This window comes from Alligator sinensis, unplaced genomic scaffold (assembly GCF_000455745.1).
Source record: "Alligator sinensis unplaced genomic scaffold, ASM45574v1 scaffold1288_1, whole genome shotgun sequence".
Classification (NCBI taxonomy): domain Eukaryota; kingdom Metazoa; phylum Chordata; order Crocodylia; family Alligatoridae; genus Alligator; species Alligator sinensis.
In genome coordinates, this window is record NW_005843515.1 from 50045 (window position 1) to 72885 (window position 22841).

At 60.1% G+C, this 22841-nt stretch overlaps 1 protein-coding gene across 1 annotated transcript in view; it reads right to left on the bottom strand.

Moving 5' to 3' along the window:
- The window catches only part of LOC102380616 (Down syndrome cell adhesion molecule-like protein 1 homolog), a gene marked incomplete at its 5' end in the record, with an annotated part of 45836 nt that extends 33439 nt beyond the window's left edge, over nt 1–12397 (bottom strand). The window contains 5 exons of the mRNA XM_006038870.3: nt 2933–3205; nt 6862–7158; nt 7525–7800; nt 10174–10452; nt 12208–12397. Coding sequence (XP_006038932.1) covers nt 2933–3205; nt 6862–7158; nt 7525–7800; nt 10174–10452; nt 12208–12397 — 1315 coding nt within the window. The remainder of the gene's footprint in view (nt 1–2932; nt 3206–6861; nt 7159–7524; nt 7801–10173; nt 10453–12207) is intronic.
- Nucleotides 12398–22841: the final 10444 nt, after the last annotated feature.

The following is a 22841-nucleotide window of genomic DNA, read 5'->3' on the forward strand; positions in this document are numbered from 1 at the left end:
GAGCCTGGAAGGTGGTCGGGCGCAGGGAGGTGGGCGGCTCAACGCAGGAGCGCCCCCTACTGGCCCGCCACACGTGCAATCTGCTTTCTGCCATCTCTGTAATTAAATTAGCGAGCTGCCCATCGTCCCCTCGGCAGAAATGAGATGCCCCTAAAAGGGCTGGAGCACCCCGATGCAGCACAGGTGTCCCGGGCCGTGTGTGCTCCAGCTGGGGCAGCTCAGAGGCCCCCGGGGCTGCAGGGACGGGGGTGGCTCTTGCCCCTCCCTGGGGGTACAGGGCCGTTGGCAGCCCAGGGAAAGGGCTCTGATGAGGAGCCGGGGAGCTCGGCTCGCTCCTGCTGAGGGGATGAGTCTCAAGCGCAGACGGGTGCACTGTGGAGCAGCTGCAAGCACCACCATCGCTGGCACTGGGGCAGGCTGAGGGGTGGGAGGAAGCCGGCAAGAGCCCTGCCATCCTCAGCCGGTCCGGCACGTCCTCAGATGGCGTGGGGGAGTGCGGGCATGCCCAACGCCCTCTCCCCACCAGTCCAGTGCAGGAACCCTCCGTCTTTCTGGCCCCTCTGAATGGGCAGGTCCAGCCAGGCCTGGCACCCATGTCTCCGGCCCCCGCGCTCCCTGCTGCACGTGCCACGAGCCACTGCTCACCCCTGCAGCCGGAGGAGGCCCTGGCTCCGTGCAGAGGGGACGGTCCGCGTGCCCAGCCCAGACGCGATGCAGAGACACAGGAGGCCCCTTGCACAAAGCTCTGGGGTGAAGGCCTCCTTCATGAACAGCAGGTGCAGCTCCTCAGCTCGGCCGCGTCTTGCCGCCCTCCTGCCAGCCCAGCACCAGCTCCGCGTCACAGAAGAGGAGCCCGGGAGCAACGCTCCCACCTGCCCCAAACATGTCAACATGCGTGCGGGCGTGTGGGGAGGCAGCGGGCGCAGAAGAGCCCTGCTCCACTCAGCTGCAGAGGAACAAGGTGCAGCGCCTGCTCTCCATAACGAATGAATAGTTAACTGGGCTATGGCAGCGTGGGGAAGGGTTTGCACATCCATGCAAAGCTCTCTCCAAACACGCCCGCAGGCCTCCACAAAGCACCCACCACCAAGGGCCCTCCTTGGACGTGGCCAATGTCTCCCCATAACCCAAATTCACTTCTGGCTGCAGAAACAAACGCTCAACCTCCTCCTTCAGCCGCCCACCCAGGCTCACCCAGTGGGAAGCAATCCCAGTGCAACAGCCCCTGGTTTCAGGGGGCTGCGGAGCAATGACAAGACCTGGAACAAGGAAGAGAGAAGAAGAGAAAGAGAGCAAGAAAGGAAGAATGGAAAAAGGAAGAAAGAAATGCAGAGATCCTCTCCCCTTCTCAGCGCTCTTGCCTCACACCTCCTGCCTGGCGGAGAAGGCTCCAGGATCCCAGCCGAGCAGGGATATTACAGCCAGGTGGGAAATGGGTTTCTGCCTCTCATCTTTCAGGTCTGAAAAGTGTCCCCATTCCCAAATGGTCTGAAAAGTCCAAATTTTAAACCTTTTCTTGAGCCAAGTCCTGAAAAAAACCTGCTTCTGGTCAACCAGAACATTTGGTTCCAATCTTCACCTCTGTCCTTTATTCATGGGCTCTAATCAATTAGCCTCAGTCTTGAAACAAAGCTGTTTCAAACTGGAGAACTGGGATTTTTAGCTGTGGAAACGGGAAGATTTCCACACCTGAAAACCTTTTTGCTTATTTCTGGGGGTGGGATCTTGAAAGCAGGCCCCTTCCCACGACAAGTTTGGTCTTAAGAAAGAAAAGGCATTTTCTAGCAGCAACAACAGACATTTCCAGTGGAAGGCCACAGCCCCAAGTGCTATTCCTCCCACGCGGGGCGCGCAACCTGGTAAAAACTAAGCGTTCCCGCCTGCACCCGTGCCCTGCCGAGGCAGAAGTCCTACGAGCCATGCCGTTTACAACACACGACTTCCTGGACATCCCTCTGCAAACCCTGGTGGGGGGTAATTGCTAATCAAGTGCTGGATCCATAATCAGCATCGATACGTGCTCCTGCTAACCCCGGCCTTGGCAAGAAGATGGAGGCTCAGAAAAGCCCGGGCGCAGAACAGAGGAGCTCTCCCGAGAGCCTCCGCTCGGCGAGATGGAGCACACGACAACTGGCTGCTCCCTTCTCCTGCTGTGGTGGTGTTTGTCTAGATGATTTACTGCAAACACCGAGCTGGCGACAAGCACAGACGAGGCGACAATGCTGAGGATGGAAGATACTGTAGCACCGCATCGTCATAACACAATCTCAGCAAGTCACTGGGATGGAATGCATCAGGTTCAATTCATTAGGACTGATAGCTCCCTGAATGGGCCTGAATAATTGATGGGCTGTAGAGGCTTTTAAGATGTTCTGTGCGCTTGGAAACCCAAATGTATTCTTTTTTTAAAAGCTAACACACACAGAAAAACACCGACGCAGGTGATCCGAGCAAAGGTTAGATGTTTTAATACGCCGTGTTTACACTGGAAAGCCTTGTAACAGGACATGGATACGCCGGGGCTGGGGGCAGCCGTGCCGGGAGCGGCAGGTCCGGGCACTCATTCAGTGGTAAGTGAACTAATTTGCCGGGGCCGCTGCACGGCTCCCGCAAGGTGGGAACTAGCCGGGCGTCAGGGAAACGTTTGCAGAGCAAGGCTACAGACGGGCTGGAGATGAGGGTCCTCTTTTCCTGCCTTCTCCCCCTCCCAGCCTACCCAGTCCCAGTGAGAACCAGAAGCACCAGTGCCGTCCTGGGGGAACCAGACAGAGGTGGCACTGGGAGGGCACCGGTGCTGGCGCTGATTGGCACCTGCTCCTCCATCCTTTGTGCCGTGGGGCCTGCACGCACCGCGCCTGGACAGGGGAGCTGCTTCCCTGCCAAGAGGCCTGCCCTGCTTAGCCCCCATCGCCCTTCCCCTCGGTCTGCCTACCTTTCACGGTGACGTGGACGCTCTGGCTGATGGAGAGCTGCGGCTGGATCAGGACACTGCACAGATACTCCCCCTCGTCCATGCCCTTCTGCACGTCCATCAGCTTCAGGGTCCCGTTCTCAAAGACGACCTGGCGGTGGTTGTCCGGCAGCAGCAAGGAGTCCTTGTACCACTTGATGGAGTAGTAAGGGTACCCGATCACCCTGCAGTTGATGAAGGTGTCTCTGCCCGCCACGGCCGTTATGTTCCTCATGGTGCGGATGCTCGGGGGCCCTGGACAGCGGGAAGAAGAAAAGAGGCGGGCGAGGTTAATCCTGAAGAGCCCTCGGTTTGCACACGGAACGGCTGAGCACGTGTCGCAGGCAGACTGGACAACGCCTGGGGGGAAGCAGGAGCTTGACATGTGGAGGAGCCGCCCACGCGTGGGGACGACGTCTCACCGACTTTGGCGCTGGAGCTATTCACACACGCCTTGTGAGCGAGGAGCACGGCAGGGCACCTGCCTGGCACTGCAGAGCTCCTGGGGACAGTTCACGTGCTCAGCTGAGAAAGTTCAGGGGTCCTCTAGAAACCTCTCGCCCGGCGCCCGCCAGTCCAGGGGCCGTGCGGCCCCGCTGCAGGTGCCGGGGGCGCTCTCTTAAGCCTGGTGCAGCTTCTAGCCCAAGCCTTTCTCTCTCGAAAGGCAGCTCACTGGCTTGCTGAATTCCTGCCATGCCACTGACATGAATGTCTCGTGCAGATGAGTTTACTGACATTAAAATCTCGCTCTTCCTGTGTCTCCAGCTGGTGACCGAAGTTTTGCTCACCAGCGTCTATCTGCCTTTCTGCTGGCTTAAGGATGAGAAGCGCGCTGCACTTGAATATTTCAATACCATGTCTCAGGCATCAGCAGCTCTATTTTTCTCCTGGTTATCAGATGATGCCTGAGCAAGACAGCAAACTAATGCTTCAGTCTAGAGATCAGCTCCATCCCGGCTCCCAGCCTTAAGGGCATCGCGGGGCTCACGGTCTGCCGGGTACACAGGACAAGCTGATGGAGCATGGGTTTCCAACTGCCTTGGCCTGCAGAGCGGCACGGAGGAGAAAGGCATGTCTAGCTTCCACTGTTTAATCCAATTCTCCCTCCGCTGCCACCCACCTTTCCAAAAGGCACCCAGAGGAGATGTTTCCATCTGGGGAGTTATTCTGGAAGCCTGGAAAACAGGAGCTGATTTGGGAAAGGTGCTTTTAGCTGCATCACATTTGGTTGAAGCTGCTGCTTCTAATGCTCTGAAGCCGTTTGAGTCATTTCAGAAGAGACATCAGACATGAATTTAGTAACGGCCTCTCTGCCAGCTTCCCTCTGGCATCACTGAGCATGCAGGGCCCCCAGAGAAACAGGGCTTCAAAACCGGAGACTCTGTCCAAAGCAAGCACCAGATAAGCATAAAACCTCTAGCAAGCAGCATCGGTTACAAAGTTCTCAGCTGAGCACTGAACAGGAAAAGGGCCGAATACCTTCACACTTTGCTGGGAATGGGAGCACTCGCATGCAAAAAGAGCCACCAGAAAGCCCATCCCGAATCAACTGCAGCATTGGTAACTACGTGCCAGCTAATGCATTCACACGGCAGTCGTTCCCAGGACTGCAGGTGAGAGCGGCTGATGCTTTGGTTCAGAAACCGGACAGGAATGCTTTCCTGCCACTTCTGGAACGCACAGATGCTCGCACGTTTAGCGGAGATGGGTTTGGTTTGCTATTTAGTGGCACGGAAGAAAATTTCAAATGACAAAGCCATTTTGAATGGAAAAATGCAGATGCTCCACTTCAAAAGCTTTGCAATGAAACAGGGTCGTGGGTGTGGGCTCTATGCACCTGCATGCTTTTATTTGCTTGCTTTCTTTTCCAACCCCCAGCACTGCTGAAACCAAATCTGCAGCACGTCCAGCGCTGTACAGTCTTTGTGCTCTGCCGAAGACAGCTGCCCCGGGCCTGTCTCTACTATACTGGCCAAGCAGCTTTGGCAGCTTGACCCACAGCCTGGGTTGTGAGGACTTGGGGGCAGAGATTTCCAAGAGTGGGAACAAAGAGCTGGAAGGACGTAACGCCCCTCCTTTGTGGACTCTTGGCCTGGGGTGAAGGATCTGCCCGATACCACGTGCAAGGCAAAGCCTGAAATATCTTCTCCAGGGATCTGCAGCTGGCACGAGAGGTAAACGAGCCGTCCTCATAGCCAACATGGCTAGTGGGTCTCACTGCCGGGAGATGAGCTTGCTCTAGATTAAGTGATAAATGGCTGCGAAATCCACACTCGGCTGGGATCCCGGCCAAAAAGCACTGCCTCCGTTGCAAACCTGAGACACAGACAAACGTGGCCATTCAGATCTGCTTCTGGGCAGATAAATGAACATCTCCGGGGCTGTTTCTAGCTTGCGCCTATGGAATGGGAAGCTTTAATTGGCCGTTATTAATGGGCAGTGGCTTATCCTGTGCCTCGTGTCTTAGATTTTGCCTGACAGGTCTCCACGTAACGCGCAGAACCAGCCTTCTCCCCCCAAAACACTCGGAGAGATTCACCATTTTAGCAGACAAGGAAAACACAGAGGTGACAAACCAGAGAGCAAAATTCAGCTCATCTTCCCCCAGTTAACATGGGGCGGGGGGCTCGCCACTGCTCCTCCGACCTACGCCAGCCCCGGGGGGACACCGTGCGAGGAGGCGCGGACAGGAGGTGCCGGGGGTGGGGGATGCAGAGAGGGAGGGGAGCCTGGCCTGCTGCGCGGGGACGCCTGGCCGAGCGGGCTCCCACGCGTCAGCATGGCAGAGCTCTTCACTGAACCCAGCAGGATGAGGACGCGGCAGGGAGAGCGTGCTGAGCTCGCCTCCGCGGGCCGGGCATCCCAGTGCTCGAGGCCAGCAGCGGAAGTTACATTGCTTCATTCTCAGCATGCAAGAGGGGTGGAGGCCGTGGTCAAGGCAGAGGAGAGGATCACGGGTCCTCCCGGCGTGGACGGGGCTGCACCAGTGGTGCCGTGCCACGAACCGACCCCGCAGAGCCAGCCCACGAGCAAAACGAGCAGCAGGGCCGGAAGCACGGCCGGGTCTGCGCCAGGGCGCTGCTGGGCAGGGATCTCGCCGCCCCTGCTCCGGCCCACGGAGCCAGGCTGGCAGACATCTGCTGCAAAGGCGTGTGAGCGAGGAGGGATTTCCTTGCCTCCACCCCGGCTGCACTCGGAGCAGGTGGAGGGAGTCAGCCGTGTTCAGCTGGGAGGAGGGCGGAAGGTGCAGGGAGTGCCTGTGCCACGCTGGCAGGACCGAGCCGCATGGCTGGGGAGAGCCCGTGCTGCCCACACGTTTGCAAAAGAGGGGGCTGGAAAGGGAGGTGGCACTGAGGTGAAGCCAGGGAATTGGGGCCTGCCCTGCCTGGCACAGTCCTGGGGGAGCAGGGAGGCATGGGGCACAGAGACGCACCGGCAGCACCTCCCCACGAATGACGCGGCACCGGGGATGGGGGACACGGCTCCGCTCCCTCCCCACCACGTGCTCCAAGCCTGGAACACGCCACGAATGCTCGTGGCCCGCGCCCCTGTCTCAGGCTGCCGCTCAGCCCCCAGCAGCAGCGTCCGTGGTCGTGTCCCTCCGGCATCACAGCAGATGCCTTCAGCCGCCACGGCAAAGCCCGAGCCTTGCTGGGTTCCTGCAAAGCTTTGGGCCTCAGCATTCGTCCCCTCGTGGCAGAGCTCCAGGAGCTGCCCGGCCCGGCCCTGCCGCGGAGCCGGGGGCAGCTCTGCTCCCTGAGGTGCGCGCGGGTGCCACGGAGCAGGGCGGGGAGCGGGGCAGCGTGGACGGGGCGGGGGGCACTCCCCGGGAAAGAGAGAGTCTAGCCGCACGCAGATCCGCACAGAAGCCCAGTAAAGTCCTATGCTGATATTTAAAAGTAGACAGGCACCTCTTACGTTTATTCGCGCTTGGTATTCGGCACTGCCCACAGAGTTCCGCGCGGCGCAGCGGTACACCCCGCCGTCCTTGATCTGCGGGCTCGTCACGTTCATGTGGCTCACGGTGGTGCCGTCCGACATGGTGTACTGGTTGGTGCGGTGCCCGTTGTCCCGCTGGATCGGCTCGTCGTCCAGGGCCCAGGTGACGGTGGGCGGCGGGGCGCCCTTGGCGGCGCACATCAGCGAGAACAGCTCCCCGGGGTTCACCACTTTCTCGCTGAAGGAGGAGATGATCCGGGGGGTCCCGTCTAGGAGAGGCAGCCAGCGAGAGGGGCGTTAGGGCGGCACGGCGGGGGTGGATGTGCCACCGAGGCGGTTGGCTCTCTGGGGCAGGGGCTGCCCCTTGGCTCGGGGGCCAGTCTCACAGCACAAGTAATCAGCCCGTGTGCGAGCATGCATAAAGCCCCAGGCTCCTTGGCTGTGCCCTGCCCTGCCACAGCCCCGAGGGAGAAGGGGTGCTGTGCTCCCAGCCAGGCTGGCTATGCCCAGGGAGAAGCCGGCTTTGCAGATGGGCAAGCCCGCGAGGAGCCAGTGAGCCGTGGGACGACCCAGGCAGATGCGCGGGGACCCCCAAGCCGCCCCCTTCCCCTCCCCGCTCCTGGGGGCCGACTCACCCTCCAGCACAATGACGGAGAAGTCCTGCGCCGTCTGGGCCTTGCGAGTGGCGAAGCACTGGTAGGCGCCCGAGTGGCTCTTCTGGGCGGCGGTGATGAGGAGGGTCTCGTTGCTGATGCCCCGGATGGAGATGTAGTCGTCCACCACCACCAGGTCGGTGTTGCGGTACCAGCGGATGGCGTACTCGGGGGAGCCGACCAGGGTGCAGGAGAGGATGACCGTGCTGCCGATGCCCGTCTTCAGCTTCTTCGGCGTGAGGGTCACGCGCAGAGGGTCTGTGCGACAGGGCGGGAGCGGATTAGCCACGCGCTCGGGGCCCGGGCAAAGAGCCTTGCAATGCAGCCCGGCTGGAGGGGGCCGCCCCGTGGACGCGCTGGGTGGGATCTGGCTCTCCGTGCTGCGTGGCAGCGAGGCCTCCCGCTTGCTGTCTGCGCTGCGTCTGGGCACCGCAGCCTCCTGCCGCCGCGCTGCTGTCGGGCACGTGGCGAGAGCCCCGTGGGTGGCATCACACACGGGGTCGCATCACGTCTTCGCTAGCCCGGCTGGGCCCTAGGGTGCCGGGTTGCCTGCGGCCAGCGAACACACGGGGTGCAGGAGGGTCTCAGGGTCCTGACAGCCATGGTGCCGTGACTCTGAGTTTCTTTGGGGAGCGGGGAAGGGACTTGGCCAGAAGCTGAAGCCGGAGCCCGGCTCGCAGCCTGGCGGGCAGATGGGTGGGGGTCCTGCAAGTAGCAGCATGGCGCGGGGGAGCCTGGGGGGCTGTCACTGGCACACCTGTCAGATGCACTCCCTGCTCCACCAGCCCTGCGACTCCTCCGATTAGCGCAGTCCCTCTCCCCCTGCAGACTCGTGCGACTACCCGCGAAATGTCAGTGCACAATCAGCCAGGTGCCAGCCCCGGCTTTCCCCTCGGCGGCGAGCGCCTGCCCCCGATGTCACCCCCGTGCGCGGCAGGGGCAGCGCGCCCCCCTGCAGCCCCTTCCCCTGTGTATTGCTTTCTCTCCGCTGCCCCAGGAGCCATCAGGCAGGGCGCGAGGAGGCGGCCGTGCTGGGAAGAAGACATCACAGCGGCTGGCACGCCAGGTGTGACAGGCCTGCTCGCCGCAGCCGCCCCTCTGGAGCTGCTCACAGAGCACGCCAGCGTTGCGTGCTCAGCTGCCCTGTGCCGAGGCAGAGCCCCACGTGCTGGCTGGCACCTTGTGCTTGCTCGGGGCATGCCGGGCTCAGCACCTCCCGGGTCGCACAGCACGGATGTCAGCAGTGTCCTTGAGCTCAGCTCCACAGCGGGCATGGAGCAAGCCGTGCCCAGTTGCAAGAGGCACCGATGGGCTCTGCCAACAGGTTTCCCTGGAAATCCCGCTCTTTCCCCAGTTGCAGCAGCAAACCAGGAACCTCTGAAGAGCTAGCCCAGAGCTGCCTGGCCAGACAGTACCTGCCTCTGCTCAGGATCAGACCGATCACCCTATTTGGGGCCAGGAGGGAATTCTACCCCTTGGTCAAACTGGTTTGGACTGGGGGGGGGTGCCTTCCTCTCTAGCAGAGGGCCTGGCCCTCTCCCTGGGATCTCTCGAGCATATTTTAACAACCTTTGCAGCATGCCGCCCACTGCGGTGCCCCTGCTCTCCCTGCGGCAGGTGGCGTTGTGCCAGGGTTGACCACGTGCTTTGCTAAGAGGTTAGGCAATGGGTCTGTGTGGGATGGTGTGGACAGGGCTGATCCTGCTTCAGGCAGGGGGCTGCGCTGGATGTGACCTCCGGAGCTCCCTTCCATCTCGCTGCTCCAGGACTCTAGGATTTTGCTGCAGCAGAATGAAGTCCTTGCAGAGACCCCGCACGCTAGGCGCTGTCTGGCAGTGCAGCGGGCTCTGGCACGGGATGCAGACCCAGCAAAATGCAAGCAGTGCTGGCAAGTCACAGGCTTGTCACCAGGCCAGTGCCCTGTGCCACCTCTGTTAGGCTCAGCCCTCCTCCTCGTGGCTTTGCTTGATGCCCTTGGGTCCGCACACCAGGGAGCAAACCAACAGCCCTGAAAGGACCTCTGGTTAGCCCTGTTTTGCAGTGAGCCCACGGCACGCTAAGTCAGGACCTGGGATTTTGGAGACAGTGTCCAGGCTTACGCACCACGTTATTGAGACTCAGAGCCCACTGCGTGAGCAGCAGCTGGTGCAGCAGGGTGTAACACTGGAGACTGCGCCAGCATCGGGGACGGGGAGTCTGGGCTCTGCTGCCCGGAAGCTTTTCCTAACACCAATGCTGAAAACCACCACCTCCCACGGCATTTACACCTGTGCCTGCCTGGGAGAGCAGTGCGTTTGCCGCTTGCTCGATATTGCAAGGGCTGGTTTCAAATGTCCTGTCCAAAACGCCCTGCACAGACACAAACACCTGGGTGTGGATCCGAATGGCTCCCTGCTTGGAAATGCGTGGTAAGAGAATGAGACCCGGGGCAGGTTCTGGCCCCTCCACAGCAGCTACGGGAAGAAATAAACCGAGCGCGGCTGAATGGAGGCTTTCCTCCCCGTGCACCTTGCCCAGATGTGCCCTCTCCCTCCTCCAGATGTGCACAGGAGGGCCTCACTGCTGCTGCGTGCACTCACACTTCCTCAACTGGCACCGCCACCTCCGTCCCCGACCCCCGGCAGCTCTTACCGATGACCGAGAGGGTCCCGGTGACCTCAGCGGAGCCAAAGGTGTTGGTGACCTCGCAGATGTAGGTCCCGCTGTCCTCCACACGCATGTCGCTGATGGTCAGCCCCGTGATGCGCTTGGTCCACCTGCTGTCCGCGGGCAGTGGGCGCCCGTCCTTGATCCACCGGATGGCTGGGTTGGGGTACCCCGATGCGATGCAGGGGAGCTCCACCAGCTGGCCCGTCCGCACCTCCCTGGACTGGAAGCCATCTAGGATGGTAGGGATGGACTCTGCTGGGTCTAAGCGCAGAGAGGGAATGAGCTCGCAGAAAAGGAGCGAGGTTGGATGCAACCTCCCCAGCCCGGCAGCACGCTCTGGCCGGCACCCCTAGAGCACGTGGGGGTGGACGCTGGGGACCAGGCTCCCTGCCAGGCCTGTGCCACCATCCTCGCACCCACACCATACTTGGGTGCGAGCTCCTCAGGAACAGGCTCCATGACCTGTGGCAGTCTCTGCAGGAGAGCGGCACTGCCCTGTGGGGACAGGCCTGGGATGGCCAGCGCGTGGGAAGAGGGGCAGGCTGGACACAGGCTGCTGCATCCAAGATGCCTGCTGCAGCCCTGCCCCAGGGCCCTGCCTGGAGTCTCACGGGCACTGAAGGTGCTGGTGCAGGCAGGAGGCCGTGGACAAGCTCAAGGACAGAGAAGCACCCGAGCCGGGCCAGGCCGGGCCACAGCACGGCTGGCTGCCCTTCCCTGCGGGCCGACATCCCTGGAGCCAGTGGGATAAATAAACACAGCACTGCAGGAATGACTCAAGGTGACACCTAATTGGTGCAAAATACACAAATTCTGTGGCACATTTCAAAATTTACAAGCGAAAGGGCCCATCAGGCAGCCGGGAGAGGAGAAAATTAATCACCGAGTCTCAGGCGTGAAATTAAATTCCAAGGGAAGGAAGCCTCTGTCATCGCTCCCGAGCAGAAGCAAAACGCCACGACATGTAAATAATGGCAGTGGCCGGGAGCGAGCGCGCCGTGGCCGAGGGCATGGCACTGCAGCCACCCACGCCGCCAAGGGGGACGGGGACTGCTCATGGGACAGGGCAATGCCCAGCCCTGTCCTGGGCACTCAGGCGGGGACATGCACGGGGAAGCAGGCTGTTTCTGGTCCCCCGGGGAAACCTCCCACCTCCCAGCTGCTCACCCCAAAGCACCCCAGCTAGCCTGGCTCCACTGCCTTGCCCTGGGCCTCCTGTCCCCTGGACAGATGTTGCCAACAGCTGCCACCCTGCCCACCCCTTGGGACGCCGGCTGGGCCCTCTCCCCAGGCTCCGCGACCTTGGGTGCAGCAGGTGGCCAAGCTGCTCTTGGAGAGCAATGGCACCGCTCAGCCCCGGCCGCGGTGCAGGATAGGAAAGCAGGGACTGCTCATCCCCCATGATCTGATCCATGCGACCCTTGAGGGCGCTCGGCATTATCCCTGCACCAGCGCTGGGAAACAGAGCAAACCGGGATTATCGTGCCTTGCCCAAGGTCATACAACCAGGCAGTGCCAGAGCCCAGGAGTGCTGGCTGCCAGGCCCCGCCACTCCTCATGTCTCGATCAAGGGCTAACACTGGGGCCTGAGCCAACCCCACGGAGATGGGGGTGAGGACAGGGGCTGGCGGGGCTGCTCCCTGCTCTGCGGCCAGGCCCCGCTCCAACTTGGGAGGACTTGTGACGTGGAAGTAATATGGAGGGAGTTAAGCCCATTCCACTACTAAGAAAACAGCAGCTGACGGACGTAAGCTGGCTGCGGTGTTCCCGGGGCAGGAGACCTAAATTATGGCAGGGCAAAGAGCTCCTTCCCGAAAGGAGCCCACCGACCCCTCCTCCCTCAGCCAGGCTCGGGGAGACACTTGAATGAGAGAGACCCTCTGCGGTGCAGGCACTTGGCTGGGTAGCCAGCAGCGAGGCAGGCCAACACCACGGTCATGTCTGTGACGGACATCACCACGGGGGCAGCGAGGCAGAGACGAGCAGGGAGCCCCGACCAGGACACCCAAGACCTACCTGACACGGAGAGCCTGGCCCCATTGCTCTGGCGCGTCTCTCCGCTGTACTTGTGCTTGGTGATACAGCGGTAGGTGGACAAGGCATCTTCCTTCTGCACGTCCGATATGTACAAGCCGCCGTAGGACGTAATAAAAAACCTATTTTCTGGAGACACAACGAGAGAGGGCAGAGCCTGGTTACCAGCTGCCTTCCAGCACAGAAGGCAGAAACAAAGAGCAGACCTCTGGGCTGTGGGTTCGAGAAGACCGGGAAGGGGGCAGGTGCAGTGGCCTTTGCCCGCACCCCGGAGAGCCAGCTCCATTGCTGTGCTCACTTCCCTTTGCACCCCATCATGATGGGCAAACTGATGCCCGTCCCATGGAGGCTCGGCTGACAGGGGAGAATAGCTCGTGCCCGCGGCCACTGGCAGAGCACAAGGCGAGTCCGCTACTGCCCGTTCTGGGCGGACGGGCCTGGCGAGGGGGGAGCTTTGCGCCACCGTGCCACCGGGATGTGCTCTGCAGAACGCTGCAATTAAAAGTGAATCCAGCCTGCCGAGTTAATAATTAGCTTAACTTGCTTAGAAGCTCGCGCAAACAAATAAGGTCTTAAGTTGGTACTTGAGCACCAGGGGGAAATTCCAGAGGACGGCAGGGAGGCAGCAACACAACCCCGTCAGCAGGAGCGGCTGGCGACACGGCCACCCACGCCGAGACCACGGCGCCCGCAGCAGCCAGGTCTCCGTAGCCGGGGCTCGGGGCCCTGAGCAGGCAAAGGTGGGGTTGTTAACAGGTAACGCTGCTCCCCCTGGCAGGCCAGGCATAAGCATTATCATTCACTCTTCATATTCATTAATGTTAATTAACAGTAATAAGTAAATGGCTGCCTCCGAGAAGAGCCTAGCTGCAGCATGAAAAGGAGGGCAAGGCAAAGACTTTGGAGGTAGGCTAAAGGTAGTTTTCCCCACTGGGAAGCTGCTCTCATCCCACCAAGAGCTTCGCATAGGGACGTGGGGCCTTGGACTGCAAAAGACCCCAAAGAAATCAGGGCTGCTTTGCTCATTGCTGAAATGCAGCTGTGTCTGGGGCAGGACTCCCGAGTGGGGAGTCACCCGCGTGGTTGCTTTGACCTCACGTGGACGTAGCCTGGGCAGTCCTGGACAGGGCAGAGGGAAGACCCACATCCAGCACTGCAACAGCAGCAGAAATGCGGTAACGAGAGGGAATCAGCCATCCCGACCCGGCCTGGCCTCTCCCCTCTGGCACAAAGACCTGCGGCCGGCCCGCCTGCGCCAAGGGAAGGCTTCCTGTCCCGGCACAGCCGCCACGCGGCGCGGAGCTGCAGCCACCCAGCTCAGCTCCGGTGCTGCCAGAAATGGCTGTTCCCTCCGAGGGCATCAGGCGCAAATTCAGGTCCGGTTCCCAGGCTTCCCACGAGGCCCCACTCCCCTTCCAGAGCTGGGATAAGCCGGCACCCTGGCTCCCTCCTCTGCTCGTATCAGCTGCAGCGCACAAGTGCCACGGTCCTTGGGGATGGGCCGTGCTGGCAGAGCTGGGGCATCTTGGAGGAGAGGCCTGGAGCACTTTCCCCATGCACTGGCTGCCTGGTATTACTTAAATGTTAATATGCCTCAAAGTGACTCCAAAGCCGATGTAAATAGAGGTTGGAAAGCCACCTGCACAATCTCTTTGGGACGCACCTGAGCCCAGGTCCCACAGCCCCTGCCTGTCCAGGCACCGACAGCAGTGCTAGGGACCAAAGTAACTAAGGAACGCGCCGCGTGCACGGTTTGTCAGGTGAAGTGGTGGACGCAGGGTCCTCTCTGTCTGCGTCCTGGCAGGGAAGGCGGGGAGGGGGTCACCAGTGCATTCGTCCTAATCTGCAGGTGCCGTTTAGTCTCCGCGTTAGGACATTGCAAAGTCGAGGCTGCAGCGCTCACCTCACGTATGATACAACCGGGAGCCAAGCGCAGAACCACGGCAGCTCTGAACTACCGGGGGATTCACGGGCCAGGCCGAGGGAGAAGAACGGCTCGGGCATCGCAAGTGAAACGACATGCAAGTGCATTGCGAATTCTGCCTCTCCCAGCAAACCAGTACGCCTGGCCTGCTGGCTGCACTGGAAGTTTCAGCAAGGGGGAGGCAGTTTCCATGGCAATACGCAGCTGCTCCATCTTGCAAAGTGCCGCTCCGCAGCGCTGCCCGTCCTCTTCCCCCCATGATTTTTTGTGCATATTTAATTGCAGCAGCGCTTTCAACGGCACTGTGCTGCTTCTCCAGAAACAAAGGCGGTGGAGAGCGGGCGCGATGCGCGGCGAGATAGGGGAAGAGCAGAAATCAGCGGTATTATGTTCAACCCTCTGGAGGGGGCTCCTGCAACAGCAGTTCTGCATGTTTGATGAGAATCAAATTACGGCCTGCTGCGGGCGGGATGGATGAGGAACCTGCCGGGCGCCCGCCCTGGAGAGCAAAGAGAAACATGCCGAGACCAAAGGGGAAAGAAAATATCCCCACATGTGAAACAGCGGCAGATCCAGGCTCGCGCCGTGGTGGCGTGGTACCACCCTGCCCTGGTCTGCACCAGTCTCGATGAGCCCTTGCTGGTGCCACGCAAGGGCCTGGCTCTCTGGGGCGGGCAGGAGTCCTGGGGAGGGGAGATGCAGACTACTGAGGCACCACGCCGTGCCATGAGCCCCTCTGGGGAAGCTCAGCCTCAGCACAGGGACAGCAACTGGGCAAGGGGAACAGGCTGCATCCTCCCTAAATGCAAGGGGGGAGGAGGGCAGGTCGGGCCACCTCTCCAGCCTCCAGCTTTCCATCCTGGGGGACTGCAGCACCTGCAGCAGAAGCCCAGAGACGCCCTTGGAAACACGGCCACCCCCTCCTGTGACCCGCGCGAGCAGTCCCTGCCCTCACTCAGCGCCCCAGTGTCAGGTGTCGCATCCAGCTGGAGCAAACTCTCCGGGGAGCAGGGAGTCCTGCTCTGCAGAACAAGGACAGAGGGGCTGAAAAGAGCCCAGCCGCCCCTGGAGCCCCACTCTGGTCACCAGTGTATGCAGTAAGGCCCACGGTGAGGGTTAAAGTGTCATGAAACAGGGCCCAGAGAGTGATGAGCTGCAAGGAAATTGCTTGTCTTGGGTCCTGTGTGTCTGAATCACAGTCTCCGAGCCTTTAGGCTGCTCCTCTCTGCTGCTATGAGGGCTAGAAAACTCTCCAGAATGAAAGCTAAGAGTCTCCCAGTTCACATAACTCCAGGAACTGGTGCTCAGGAACAAGCCCTGGGAAGCTCACTATTGCACTGGTGAAGCTGGCAGCCGGGCACATGCCCCCAGCTCGGCCCAGGTGTCCAGAACCAGGCACAAGCGGGTCTCCGGGCCCCAGGGTCGGGGTGTAGGGTGAGCTCCATCTCTGGACACAGGGTGCCCTGGGACATCCCCAGAGGCACCAGCACGTCTCCTTACGATAAGGAGAGCGGGCAAGCCATCAGGGTGCAGGGGGTGTGGGTATTGCTATGACTCAAAAGCGGGAACACTCAACCCTGGGCACAACGAGGGGCTCTGCTGTTGCACCAGACAGCGGGACAGATGCCCTGGCGCTGCGTGTGGGGGCCGTGAGGCTGGGCAGCCCCTCTCCCACTTTTACAAACAGGACAGGTAATTTAGTGGAGTATGATGCTGGTTAGAGGAGCTGCACGGGGACTGCTGGGATGCCTAATTACAGCGTGTGCGTGGCTTGCAAGAAAGGGAAGCGCTGGCCCTCTTTGCTCCCTGCAGCGTCCCCTTTGCTCCTGGTCCTGCTGCTGGGTGGGAAAGAACTGCAAAACCTGGGAAAAGGCACCAGCAAGCCCAGGTCACATCACTGCTCCAACCTCATCTCCTGGGTTGTGCCCAGCTGCAGGCAGACGCCCACGGCTTCAGGGGAATCGAAGGCTTTTTTTTTTTTTTTTGGGGGGGGGGGGGGGGGAAATATTTCTAGACATACACACAGCATTCCAGATAAGCATTTCTACACAAACCTTAAAACACATTTAAAGCCCACGCAACCGCCCACAGTACTTTCCATAACGCAGTCTCTTAGTTCTCATCCCGCGGCTGGGGTTTGCATTGGCCACTTCTTCCCTGTCTTGGTCGCTGTTGCAGCCATCGCCTCTGTTTTGAGGTCCGGTTGTGGCGCGGTCGTCTTCGTTATCGCTGACCACGCCGCCTCTCGGAGCGTCTTTGAACAGCCTTTGCCCAGAGTCCCTAGCCAAGTGGAGCTGGCCACTTCTCCATCCTCTCCCACTGACTGCCTTTGACTCAGGGAAGGCCAAGGCAATGAATGGTCGGCTGCAGAGAGCTGGGGGAACCCCTTCTTATCCCGGACCGACTTCGGTGCAAGAGCAGGCAAGGAAGGGGGAGCGTGCGGGTGGGGAAGCCAGCGAGAGCAATGCCCCTCTTGCCCGGCTGAGCTTTGGGGAGGCTCAGACAGCCGATGGCCTGAGACCGCTGCGTGCGGGACCGCAGGTGACTGGATTACAGGGGAGCCTTCCCACGCGCCCTGGCTGCGGTGGAGGACCCGAGTGCACAGGCCGACTCGCTGCGCTGCCAAAGCCCATTTCCAACACCGCAGCCTGGAGTGGCCAAGAAACTACAGTATCAGTCCCAGGGGTCTTCTGATTCCAGGAGAAAAATTACAATCAATATAGGTTACCAGTTGCTGCTCTATCCAATATAGATTTATAAAAACAATGGGGTCAGGGCTCCAGGAGAGAGCACATTTTATAGTTCATAAGACTAATGAGATAACTTTCCCTTGGTGCTCTGGGGCCAATATTTCCTTACGCATTCTATTTTAGCCGCGGGAGAATCAATAGGTGCCAGCATTTATGAATTAGCTGGGCTTGGAGCAGATGCATCCCAAGGCATCCTGGACAAATTCAATGAACACTCAGTGATGTTTCTAGCCAGTTATAAAGTGACGAATTGTCCCTGGGGCAAAGGGGGTGCATGCATGGGGAAGCCCCAAGGAACAAAGCCTGTGATTTTCAGCAGCACCGGAGACTGCGGGTGTGGGCTGGAGAAGGGAGTCTCCGTCCTCCAGGCCTGGAGATCTGTCCTGGGGCTGCTCGGCACTGCCTGGATGCTGTGCGCATCTCTCAGCCCAATCCCTTTCCCACCACCCAACCTGCTTCTTCCTGCAGGACCCAGATCCCAAATACAAACCCCTGCAAAAGGGGGAAGGAGAGAGCCCACCAACCCAGCGGCCGTGCCCGGGCACGGGGCCCTGACCTCCTTCAGGGCAGCCTAATTCCTAGACTGGCAGCAGGTCGAGGCCGCGGCCCAGGCTGCTCTGTAGGTACCTACGGCCGAGAGGTCAGATGGACTGGGAGATGAAAGCCCCACCTGCCCATCCTGGGGATGTCACAGAGAAGCCATGCATCGACCTGAATGCAAAAGTAATCAGCACCACACAATGTCCGACAGATTTATTGCCCCGTGCCCCTGCAGACCCCGGGGGCTCGCGAGGCGGTGGCAGGCCCCCTGCCCCTCTCAAAGGCACCACAGGTCTCCTGCATTGCTCTGAAAGCATGGGTGCTGAGACTGCCCTGGGCATCTGCAAAGGAACCAAGCCCAGCTCCATAAGTGGGTCATGCTTTGTGCTGAAGGCCTCCTCGCCTTCCTCTTCCTCCTGCGTCCAGGAGGAGCAGGCTCAGTGGGAGGGAGAATAAAGTGCCCTAGAAATGTCGTCTCAAGGGAGCCGTGGGAGCAGCCTCCACCGCAGCTTGGAGGGGCACGGGAGGTTGGAGCGGCCGTCTGTCCTTGCAGGACAAGCTGGAGGCTTCCCCCCACCTTCCCCGCGGAGCAGCCTCCCTGCTGCCCCTGCACAGCTCCACACCGCAAGGCTTGCCCGAGCCAACGTCCTGGAAAGCAGCAGCCAGGCAGCTCATTCAAAGCCTACCTTGACCCAGTGGGGTCCCGGCTCCCAGACCCACCCTGCACTCGCTGGCCATGAGCCTGCTGTCCTCCAACCCCACTCCTGGGCTGGCAGGGGAACAAACCTGTCAGGCAGCGCCTCCGCCCACCGGGCTAGCACAGTGCCCACGTTACGACGCACGTCCCAAGGGGCAATTCCAGGAAGGCAGCGGTGACGTCCGAGCGACCTGTCTTCCCCTGAGCAAGCGCCAGGGCTGGGACGGGAACACCCTGTGCGTGCACCTGGGCAGCTGCAGGGCCGGAGACCGGGGCACTGTGCCCTGCTCGGCCCTCAGACAGCCTGGCTTGCAGAGCCGCCTGGCAGGGACCCCGACCTCACTGCTGTCCTCCCTCCCGCTGCAGATCTAAGCACGAGTCCTTCCCACCCAGGACAGGAGACACTTTCCTCCTGGGTGCTGGATCCCAGGCGGGCGCGCGGTCCAGAGACAACCTTCTGCCCCCGCGGGTCCCCCACTCCCCACCTCTCGGGAGCGCTGCCCCCTCGGCACCGCTGCGGCGTGGGACTGCTGCCGAGGTGCTGCTGAGCCAGCGGGAGATGCAAATTAAAAGCCGGGATGAAAGTTGGGGCGTCGTGAAAGGCTTTTCTCCTCCCGTCCTTAATCTCCTCTCCAAGTACAACTCTATCTTCTCCCATAGCAGGATTAACACCCATCTCTCATTCTCCTCTTGCAACAAGATTTTATTTCTAATTATGCTGTAATAAAACTGGGCGCGCTCCCAGGGCTTCCTCCAAATGACTTGTAGACACTCTGCAAGATTGGATCCTGCTCCGCACCATTGTAATAGCGTCTCCCTGACATTCATTAGACATGCATGAAGGAGAGGCTTTAAGACTGGAATTGCATTTAAATGGATTTGCTGAGAGAGGAGGAGGAAACAAGAAAGAGGCCGGCAGGGAGGTTTGCAAACAGGATGCAATCGTCGCAGGCAGTGGGGGTAAAACGCCCGCTGCTTCAAAGCGACAGTGCCCCTGCCTACCACCGGCCCCAAACGCGGGGCCCAGAGCGCGAGAGCATCTCTGGGGAGAGGGGAGAGCATCCTCCAGATTGCAGCTACCTGGGCAGGGCTGGGCGCTGCAGCAAAGCCGCTGGGACAGGAGGCAGCACTGCCACGGTCCCACAAGGCTGCCCAGACTGCACCTGTACCATCACAGGTCCCCTGCCCTTGATGCTGCACCCCTTCCCCTGCCCCCCGGGCAGGCCCAGCTCTGCTGGCCTCGCAAAGCCTCCAAGCGCCGATGTGGGATCCTCCAGCCGCCCGCTCAGCGCGAGGGCAGGGCAGGGCAGGGCTCTCCTGCGATTGCCAGGCCCAGAGCATGGCATCGCCTGCAGAGCCCGGTGGCCCCTCGGCTAGCCCTGCCCCACTTCCCCCGCAGCCTCGTGTCGCCGTTCGCCTCCCATTAGCACAGAGCTCTCCTCGGCCGGCACCACCAGATCTATTATTGACAAAGGCCCTTTTATCCTTTCTGCTCGGCTGCGCTTTCTTCTCCCTCCAAGCCACCCCTCATTAGCATCCTCCTCCACCCACACCCACGGGCGGCTCCACCAAGGGAAGGCCCTGGCCCGCTTGCAAAGGGGCACTGCCTGCCTGCCACGCTCCAGGACATCACGCCACTCCTTGAACCCTCCTGTTGCCCCCGGCCCACCTCCCCCAAGGGCCGCAGGCTTTGCCCCTCCTGCCTCCGGCCTTTAGCAGCTGGCGGCAGCAGGTCTTGGGCACGGCCAACGCTCTGGGGCTGCTGCTTGCTGTTCTCAGGGCAAGGGCCCCAAACCCCATCAGGAAGGGTCCTGTGCACCACCACCACCCCCAGCCGCTAGCCCATCTCTCTGCAATGCTGCTCCACCGCAGCAGGGTTTTGCCCTCTCTCGGCCGGGCCCCCGAGGTGTCACCGCACAGGAGAACATCGATTTACGCTCCGGGTGCTAATCCCTCGGCAAATCCCCTTCTGCACGCTGCAAAAGCTGCTGTTCAGAAACAAATGATTTTCCAATGAATCAGCTCTTAGCAGCATGCAGAACTCATGGCAAGACGCTGGCCTCCTTTGAAAGGCTCGCTAGCCCGAGGGCTGGGGCTGGCGTTGGCCCCTGGATTTACGGCCCTGGGAGAGCCAGCGGAGCTGCAGCATGTAGACACCCTCTACAAACAACAGTAAAAGAGAGTTAACACAAGCCTCCCAGCTGCCGTATTTCAGCTCCTGCGTCGCATCCGGCTCTGCTCTCTGCGTGCAGATAAAGCAGGCTGCAGAGCCACCACCCCCGGCGCGGCTTTCAGGCCGAGCGAGCCAGGCTGCCTCTCTGTAAGGCAACTATTGCCAGGATAGGCAATGCGGGCCTCCGCTGCAGGCAGTGCATGCCCAAGGTATTCGCCAGCCTCTGAAGGCTCACAGGGCACAGCAGGGGTTGGCGAGCTGGCGCACATGGGGGTCACCGGGCTGGGTTGGACCTGGGAACCGGGTAACTCAGCGTCCCGTGACAGGCAGCAGCCAGCACCCGGGGCAGGAGGCTCCGATTCTGGACCCAAAGGCACGTACGGTTTGTGACCACGCTGGATGTTGCGGTGGCTCGCTCTCCTTCTTCTTGGGACATGCCAAGCTCAGCGATACCTTGTGGCAGTGAGTTCCACGGGTTACGCTGCCTGCGGTGCAAACGCATTTCTTTTGATCAGCGGGAAATGTTCTGCCTTTCGGGTCCGCTGGAGAGTTGCTAATGAGCTGGGACTTGGCAATTTCGACAAACAAGTGTTCTGCAAATGTTTGTTCAGGTTTTAATGGAAATTGGCTCTGCCTGTCCACTCATCCCTCTGCTGTTTGCTTTCCACAAGCAGACTCGTGAACAAGTTCACGGTAGAAACGCCCCCGAGAGCGCAGTGAGTTGAGGGTGTTTGTTTTTACACGGAGATTCAGAAGTGTTTAGCACTGAATTTGTAAAGCCCAATCCTCACCCCGGAAATCCAACCCCAAGGGCCACGGGCAATGAGGAAACAGGAGGGGACTTTGAGGGACCCGTCAGAACGGGACGCTGCTGACCGACCCCCGTTTCGATAGCAACCTCTGCTCCGGCACAGCTGGCGCCCAAGGATTCACCGCCCAAAGGCTGGCAAATCATTCCAGGGAAGCTCATATGTCCGAGGGCATCCAAACAGAAAGAGAAAGTCTCTTTTGATCAGCGATTCACTCCGGGAAGGGAGAGATGCGGGTTAGCAGCCCTTCTGTCAAGGGAAAAAGAAATTCCTGTCTAAACACGAGCAAGCCCTTGGCATCCTTCAGCCAAAAGAATAATCAATGCCTCGATCCCGTGGCCATTTATCGTTTGCCTTGCGTGTTTGTCTCAGCTCGGATGATGAAAACGCACCACGAATTTTGCTTCGGCGTGCGGCGAGCGATAGGTTATGCAAGCAGCCGCACATAGAGCCAGAAACATGGCACTTCTGCCTAGCCAAGCCGATCACCTGTTTCACGCCACGGGGAAGTGCAGCCCGGGGCCTGGCATCTCCCAAAAGCACGGCGATGTCGACACCCCCCTTGGGGTGCCAGCTCAGCCCCAGAGCACCCTCTCACAGCCGCTTTGAGCAACGTCTTCACTGGGCACCACACTTCCCCGGGAAGGACGGACAACCCGGGGAGCTCAGGAAAACAGATCCTAAGACATCTCTGCGATAACTTCCTGGGGCACCTAGGAATCAGGGGGAGTTATTCAAGCCAAGGTCATTCTTTACCATGGGGCCGATCTCTTCCCGCTTCACGGCAATAAATCCAAAATAACACCAGTGAACTCACTGGATTGACAGGCGTGTAAATGAGAGCAGGATTTGGCCCACTGGGTTTCAATGCCTGAGAGTTGGAGGAGGTTTTTGCAAGAGAGGAACTGCTAAAACCCAGGCAGGAGCCTCCCTGGGGACAGTGGCAGGGTTTTGCTGGACCGGCCCATTAATATGCAAAGACACTCAGGGAACGAAGCCATTTTCACTACACATACGCAACCAACTAATGGGCAGAAAGGCCGTGGCCAGGCCCTGGGCCCAACCCTGCTCCCTGCGCCCACGGGGTTGGGGCCGGGCGCACATCGAGGGAGGCGACTCTCCCAGAACGAGGCGCCTGGAGGAAAGGGTTAATGGGGGTTTCATGCAAATTCCCCGTAACGACAGCGTGGCACCTCCAGCTGCACCGCGCGCCATTCTGGCATATCAGCATTCACGCTATCAAAGAACAGGCAGGAATTAATCTCCCGAGGTGGTCCAGAGACGTCTAATACCAGCAGAAAATTACAGAACAGGATGAGAAACATTACAAAATGAATAGGAGGGGACTAGAGATTTCCATGGCTAATCCTGTTAACCAGACAATTTCTTATCAAACTCATTATGTGCCAGTGAGAGGAGGGGAAGCCAGGGTACGGGGGGGAGGCAGGGAGGGGAAGGGGCGGTGGAGGGGGAAGAAAGATGATGCCTTCCTGCCTGTGAATTATGAATGTTAAGTGATGGACGCGGAGCTCTTGTGAGCGGCAGTAATAGAGTCTGCCTCGCAGCTACGGCCACGGGGGACCGCGCGGCACCGGCTGGCAGTGACTGACATTGCCATTTGATTCACACTCACCGTATTTCTTGCTCCCAGTGCCTATTAAATCAGAGGCGGGGAAGCACCTTCTCCCGCAAAAGCCTCGCCGGCCTTTCAGGGCTGAGCGTG